The 7,852-nt window shown below is 46.3% G+C and overlaps 1 protein-coding gene across 2 annotated transcripts in view; it reads right to left on the bottom strand.

Moving 5' to 3' along the window:
- The window catches only part of LOC143132375 (protocadherin Fat 1-like), a 35,825-nt gene extending 29,108 nt beyond the window's left edge, over positions 1–6,717 (bottom strand). For both annotated transcript variants that reach the window (XM_076291843.1, XM_076291842.1), the window contains exons 1-4: positions 6,523–6,717; positions 2,516–5,829; positions 1,357–1,668; positions 400–461 (exon numbers count right to left, since the gene is read on the bottom strand). In XM_076291843.1, coding sequence (XP_076147958.1) covers positions 400–461; positions 1,357–1,668; positions 2,516–5,810 — 3,669 coding nt within the window. In that variant the 5' untranslated portion in view covers positions 5,811–5,829; positions 6,523–6,717. The remainder of the gene's footprint in view (positions 1–399; positions 462–1,356; positions 1,669–2,515; positions 5,830–6,522) is intronic.
- Between the last annotated feature and the right edge of the window lie 1,135 nt (positions 6,718–7,852).

Here is a 7,852-nt window from a genome sequence, read left to right on the forward strand (position 1 = left end):
CAGCTACCAATAAAAAGTCAAGTTTCAGGAATCATTGTGCAAAGCCATTATGGAAATATGGCATTATGATGGTGAAAACATGTTTGAATAACTAATCAACTAGACATTAAGGATAATTCCAATCTCTACTGCAAAAGTCAAACTTGTTTTACAGAGAGATATGTGAGGATTTTGAAGTACAAGATCATTGAATTATGTTAATATTGAAGAAAACATAGGCTACCACTGATGTACTAGGGCCCTCATTTACATGGCAGGCCAAGTGCAAAGTGCAAAGCATAGAATAATGGCCTCCCTCTGGTTTACAGGCACAAATAAAGACAGATAGCATAGCCACTGATATTTTGACATTTCCTCATACACAGTCTGCATCACTCTCCTTGTTTGAACATGAGTTACCTGGAGAGTGTGTTCCTCCTGTTTTTCTCTGTCTAATTTGCGGGATGTTGTCGTCACCAATCCTGTGAATAAATGACAAACTTCCAGTTATCAATTAACCATGACCTAATAATCTTTTCTCCTATAAGATAATGTTAAATGTTTAATGTTAAAATGTTCATATACTATATAGACATTACATGTCAGTTCAGCCCATGCTTAATGCATTATAATGATACAGCACATACAAATTCTCTGCTCTGAAAATCAACCAACATTGTTTAAGAAACAAGTGTGAGGAAAATGGACACCCTATAACAGCAGGAGGATAATTACTCTGTATTTGACTTCCTATGTTACAAACAAATTCAAATCAAGCAGAATTGCTGTTCTATCATTTTAGTATCAAACACATCATGTTTTATTTAAATGAGCTCATCCAAACTAAGACTGTGTTCCAACTCGCAAACTTCTGTACTTACTTGTGCACTCATATTAGGCAGTGTAAGAGCAGCAGTATGCAAATGGAACACAGCCTAAGTCTCCTTATTATCTCCCTCTAATTGTATTCACCGTGGTAACAGGCAATATCATTTAAACAGAGTCAGGTTGATGGTTGAGGAAGATGTAAGCATCAAATGTGTAAGAATGTGAACGATAACTGAAATGCATATGCATAAAAACATGAGATGGAAATGTTGATCTGAAGATAACTGTGTCAATTCTACCCAGGGTAAAATGAACCCTTGATAACATAAGAGGCCATCCACTTTTATTTTAGGACAATCACAAATGTTTAAAGACTCTTCTGTTCACCTCACACTTAACTCACTCGTTATAGTTTGTATGATTATGTTTTTTCTTAACATGAAAACTCATTGTTTCATTGTTAGATGTTGCTACTATTATTATAGCAATACTGTCATACTGTCCTTATGTCATCAGTGACCAAGACTTATACATTATTAGGACACTTACCTGTCTTGGGATCAATGACAAAAAACCCTTGGGGATTCCCACTGGTTATCCTGTAGGCCAGCTTGTCAGACCCAGTATCAGGGTCAAATGCTTCAATCTGGATGACGGAGGTGTCCTTTGGGGAGTTCTCCTGGACAGATGGGTAGTAGATGGGTTCCGAAGTTTGTGGAACATTGTCGTTGATGTCCCTGACCTCAATATACACTTCCACAGAAGACGACTGGGGGATGACTCCTTGGTCAGTGGCATAAACAGTTAGCCAGTACTGACCTGTGGTTTCGCGATCAAGCGTCTCTTGTGTGAATATAACACCTAGAAAAAGCAGCAGAAGAAACATTTTGTGCTACATGATGTGTAAAGGTCAAGTTCCATGGACGTCAGAGATGCAACGGTGGGAAGCAAGAACAGGCAAAGATAGCAGCAAGAGTGTGGTCATAAAATAACTGTCATGTGATGGTAAGACAGCTCAAACAATTTGCATAGCAAACACTGCCAAGCGTTCTATGGAAGATTTGCATATTTCGGCCTCATTATTCTCCTGTAAGGTTCAACACAGCACATTTTTCATGAAAGTGCTAAAAAAAGAAAAATAATATTTCCTCCAGCCTCTATTAACCTGGGGTCACCTGATTTGACCCCATCTGCATAATGTTGGCTGTACAAATTGTGACCTGAGGAAGACAGGAGGCAGGAGGATTGATGTGGTGATGTTGGGCAGATGTCTGTGTGTGTATGATGTGTGTGTGTCTGTGTGTATGTGTGTGTATGTGTGTGTGTGCATGTGTGTGTGTGTGACGTGTGTGTGTACAGTATGTGTGTGTGCATGTGTGTGTGTGTATGTGTGCGTATGTGTGTGCATGTGTGTGTGTATGACGTGTGTGTGTGTGTGTGTGTGTGTGTGTGTGTGTGTGTGTGTGTGCGTGCGCACACACCTCTCACCCAGCAGGCAGCCTGTAATGCTATGACTCATCCAGTGTGGTGTGGACATGTTAAATGGACAACAAACACAGCCTTTGCTGGACTGGCACTAGAACCTGTTTTTATAGGTCAGTAGCTCTTTGGGCCCCTGGCCTCTGTTCTCCAGGTCAGTCATTGGAGCAATTGGAGTTACTTTTCATAAGAGATTATTTAATGGCACATTTAGTGGTTGACTACTCACCAGTTTCTTCATTAATGGCAAACACTCCCAGGCCTGACCCATCCCGTATGGTGTATCTGACCTCTCCGTCTCTACCTGGGTCTTTGTCTGCTGCCATCACTTTTAGGACTGTAGTTCCAACTGGGGCGTCCTCGCTCACGTATGCCGAGTTGGTAAAAAAAGGAAAGGCAGGCCGGTGGAGATTCTCGTTAACGTCAACAACCTCCACCACAACGTGGCACACAGATGTCAGGGGCTCCGGCTTGCCTTTGTCCCGCGCTCGGACGGTCAAGTTGTACACCTGTCTCTTTTCGAAATCCAAACTTTGCCAGATCCTCACTGCCCCGCTGACTTTGTCCACCTGGAAGGCGCCGTCTCCGTCGTCCCCCAGACTGTAGCGCACCTGCCCCGCGAGGCCTGCATCTGGGTCGTGCGCCTCCAGCCAGGCCACGACTGACCCGACCGGGAGGTCCTCTGGGACCCTGGCGCGGTACAGGCGGTGTGAAAACACGGGTGGGTTGTCGTTGACGTCTCCGAGTATCACTCTGAGTATCACGATGGAAATGAGCTCAGGCTCGTCCACAGGCCCGTCGCGTGCGGCCGCCTTGAGAGTAAAGGACGCGTGGGACTCTCTATCCAACATGCCTTTTACAGTTACAATGCCTGTTTTCTCATTGATGTGGAACTGGTCTGTCTGTGTCAGGAAACTGTATTTGACCTCCCCGTTTGCTCCTAGATCTGTATCTGTGGCTTGCAGCTGAATAATGTCTGTCCCTACTGCTGTGTCCTCACTTATTTCAATGGAGTACTCCCGTTGCTGAAACTGAGGGCTATTATCGTTGGCATCTAGCACTTTGATTTTAAGAATATGTGACACAGACCTTTGGGGTGATCCCAAATCATAAACAGTGATGTTTAGAGTGTGCTGATCTGTGGTTTCTCTGTCCAGAGGTTCATCTAGAACAAGTCTGCCTGTGTCTGTGTCTATGGAGAAACAACTCTCAAGATTTCCTCCTGAAATGACAAAAAACAGTTTCCCATTGAAGCCACTATCTGCATCTGTCGCCCTGAACTGAAGAATTTCTGTTCCGACATCCACATCCTCCTTCACCTCGAGTAAATTAGGAGGCGCCATCAGCCGTGGAGGATGTTGATTAACCATATTAACATCTGTGTACGACTCCGCCGATTCTCCCCGGCGCTTCGCACTTCCGAAGAGAAGCCGCCCGGCCAGGTCCCTGGCGACGCCGGTGTCGACACACTTGGAGCTGACCCGTTCTACACCTGTCACAACCGTTATGTTCATGAACAGCGGAGGACTCGAGTTCTCGCCGTCGTTCGCAGCTATTTCCAAAGTGTGCAAAGTCATTTTCACAGCCGCTCCAGAGTCTAATGGCTTTTTAAGTGACAGTATGCCCAACTCTGGGTGGAGGCCAAAGAGCCCCATCTTGTTCCCAGCTTTAATTTCATACTGCACTACACCCAAGTCATCCATGTCGATGGCAGAGATGGCGGCTATCATCTCGTCAACGCTGAAGGATCTTGGCACGGTGAGCTGACAGTTGATGTTCTCGAACAAAGGCGCATTGTCGTTCAAGTTGTTCAGCGTAATTGAAACGGTCGTCTCGGCCTCTCGGCGGAAAGGCGAGCCCCAGTCGGACGCGCGCACTCTGAGGCTGAAGACGCGGTGCATGAGCTCGTAGTCCAAGTCCTCGGTGGTGGTGATTACACCTGTGAAATAGTCTATGTGGAAAGGCAGCGGGCTCACGTTGGCAATGGTGTAGGTCACATAGCCATTCTCACCTTCGTCGGCGTCGCTCGCGCTGATGGGTAGGACACTGGTCCCGAGTGGAACATGCTCATCAACACTCACAGTGTAGTATGGCTGAGTGAATTTTGGAGTGTTGTTATTTTCATCAATCACCTCAACGACTACCTTGGTGGCGGCTTGTCTGTCACTGGTAATGACTTTGAATTCATATTTGCTGATATGATCGGCTTGCACTGTCTGCGTCGTCGTTATCAAGCCTGTGTTAGGGTTGATGGTGAAGGGACCCAATGGCTGGTGAGCTCCGGGCTTTAGTGAATACCTGATGAGAGGGCTGTTAGGCTGAGCTCTCACCCTAATCACAGACGTGTGGGGAGGTGCGAATTCGCTCAGTCTGACTGTGTAGATAGGTCTCTCAAACGTGGGCGGGTCTATGAAATGCTGAGGGGGCTGCAGCCTCACGACTTTGACAGAGGAGAACTTTGGTGGACTGCCCCTGTCCTGCGCCTGCAGGGTCAGATTGTAGCCGAACTGGTGACCCTCCCACTCGACCTCTTTCACAGCTTTGATCTTGTACTCGTTGCTGCCTGGGCCCGTCCGCACGACTTTGAACTGCTGGAGCGGGTCGCCGGCCACGATAGTCAGTGAGGCGATCTCCCCGTTCAGCCCTGGGTCGCCGTCGTCCACTGTCGCCACGGCGTACGTGGGGTCCTGGGTCGTGTTCCAGGGAGTGACGGGGACAGCTGTGATGACAGGTGTCCGTTCGTTGGCGGGCAGCACGTGGACGGTCAGCTTAGCCACACTGCTGCCACCGCCCCCACCACCAATGCCCCCAGCGCCACTGCCACCGATGCTGCCATAGAGCTTCAGACCGCGGTCCTCTGCCAGGATGTCCAGCTCATACAGCTTGGCCTCGCTATAATCCAGTTTGCCCGTCAGAGTGATGACGCCGCTGGCGGGGTGGACGGCGAACACGTCCGTCCACTGCCTGAAGCTGAAGTAATGCTGCCCGTTGGTGCCGATGTCGGCGTCCGTCGCCGCCGCCCTGCCCACGCTCGTCCGCAGGGCCGTGTTCTCGGGGACGGAGATGCTGTAGGAGGTCGGCGAGAAGAGCGGCCGGAGGTCATTAGTGTCGAGGACGTGGACGACCACTCGCGTTTGAGCCTCGGCCTGACTAAGCCTCTCGTGGGCCGTCACCGTGAGCTCGTAGCGGTCTTTGATCTCCCGGTTCAGGGTGGACGAGCTGCCTCCTTTAGTCCGTATGCGTAGAAAGCTGAAGTCCCCCAGCAGAAACTCATCCGCTTTGAACATGTTCTCACTGTCTCCAGAGTCTATTTTATATCGAATGTCCCAAGCCCGGTCTCTCAAATATATACCCATTTTTGGAGGGGCCTCAGCGTACGTCTTTGCAGCAGAGTTCTCATATATGGTGACATTGTAATGTGCTTGTGTGAACTGCAGGGGTGAGAAGGCCTGCTGTCTCTGGGTCCCTGCACAGCTCCAGAGGACATGCATTACCAGTATGACGGACAAGTATTCCCCCATCATGACACTCGCATCATCAAACCTGGACGAAGACAGGAAATAAATCAAAGCAATTAATAAAGAAATAAATAAATAATTGGTCCAATGCATTATATGAATCTTAAAATTAAGCCACATCAGAAAGGACCAAGAAGTACAGTACAAGGCATAGATGAAGGCGCTGTGCACATAGTAAACGTGTACATGATAAAATATGTTTTAAAATTCATTCAACCACAGCATTTCAATGAACCCTATAAGAACTTTTTATGGGCGCCACTGTGCGTATCGCCATAAAACAATGCAATACTCTACCATGAATTAGTAACGTGCGTTAACAACACAAGTGCTGACACCTTTATCTCTTTCTTGACAGCAGGCTAAGGCTAAGACCCTAACAACAACGCGTACCTTCTTGCTAGTTCCCACAAAATCTTTCAATACGAACTGAAAGTGGTATCGCATCAATGTTTGTGAATATTGCACTGGCTATCTTTTCTGCTTTAAAGTTTTCAGTTGGAAGCTTGTCAACAGAGACAACACTGCTCCGTTTAGTCACACCATAAGAAGTTCTTCCACAAGCGCTTGTGCAAATGCACTAATTAAAAACAAAGACACATTCACATCCGCTATATTGTATTTAGATGTTAAAGCTTAATCAAAGAAAATGAATTATAGGCTAGTATATATATTATTATCATTCATTGATTAACTTCTTACACCGACATTCGCTTACCATTTCAGCGAAAGAATAATCCAATCAGTAATGTTAATAAAGGATCAGGTGCATGCTGAAAAGAGGCTATGAAGAAAATAAAATATTCCGTAGGATATGTCCAGTACAAGAATTGCAACTTTCAACATAGCCTGGTCCAGGAGGCGTTTGGAGTCGACCGCACACACCGTTCACACCTAATCGGCTACTCCGCGCCAGCGACTCCCCTGACTGGAGAGGCAGGAGCAGTGCTTCTCCAACTCAGTTGACATGCGATCCCCGCCGACGTGATGTCATCAATCTCAGACTACAGAATCGCTCATGTATGTAAGTTACTCGTATGATTATGAGGCAAAAAACATGTACAAACATTAAGTTGTTATGAGGAACATATCTTTTCTTTTTTATTATTAATTTTATATCGGCTCTGTTCTCTATTCGTTACTTACAGCTCTTCAGTGTAACCTGACAGCCATATAGCATTTAACCGACTTATGTGATAATACAAGTTGTTTGAAAATTATTTTCATATCCAAATTCAACAGCATCAAAGTATTAAAAGTGCACGCCAGACATCGTCATTTGTATGATGGATAAACGTTATTTCGATAGTAATTAAATGTTTCAACGTATCAAAATAATCAATTAAACAGGTCATCATGTCCATCTTGACACCCAGTTTCTGCATAATGCATTGTTAGCACTGCCAAAAATAGGACTAGCAGCACTGATTAGACTAGCCTAGAGAAAACCCCCTCCTGAATTAAGTTTTTTCGCCCACAGCCTTCTAAGTGCTGGATAGTGAATGAAAAGCCACCCTGACTAAAGCCCTCTCAAAGTATGCAATGTGAGTCACCTTTAGGCCCATGTCAGTGCCAGCATTTCAAGACCTGTGGCATTGTGGATGCACACATTGCATCAGCAGGCCCTCTTGTGTTCATTGCTCTAAATCCCCCCCAAAGGCTGTGGAGAGGAGAAGAACACACCGTGTTCAAGGGGGGGATATGCATGTTTTGGTTGTGGAAAGCCATGTAATGGAACCCAAGGTTTAGAGAAAGGCTCTGCTGAGCCGGGGTACTCATGAAACGAAAAAAGGGAAGGAAGAAACGGCAGAAAGAAAAAGATCCTATTTCAGATATAGTAATCTGGCCAGCTGTGCGAGGGAGTCTGATGTTCCTGCTCTGAAATTCTATTTGGCCTCTCTATCAGGGCATAACAGACTCCCGAGGCAGAACTATCTGCATTCCGAGTGCTGTTGTGCTTGAGCAATCCATTTTTAACAACAAATGCCACAGCTAGGTTTCTGTGTTCCTTATTTGCATCATAGTGGAGGGGAAAAGTAGGAGTGGAG

Source organism: Alosa pseudoharengus, unplaced genomic scaffold (assembly GCF_046254945.1).
Source record: "Alosa pseudoharengus isolate Yale_2024_CS ecotype anadromous, Long Island Sound unplaced genomic scaffold, YU_APseudo_1.1 YU_APseudo_1.1_scf_19, whole genome shotgun sequence".
Classification (NCBI taxonomy): domain Eukaryota; kingdom Metazoa; phylum Chordata; class Actinopteri; order Clupeiformes; family Clupeidae; genus Alosa; species Alosa pseudoharengus.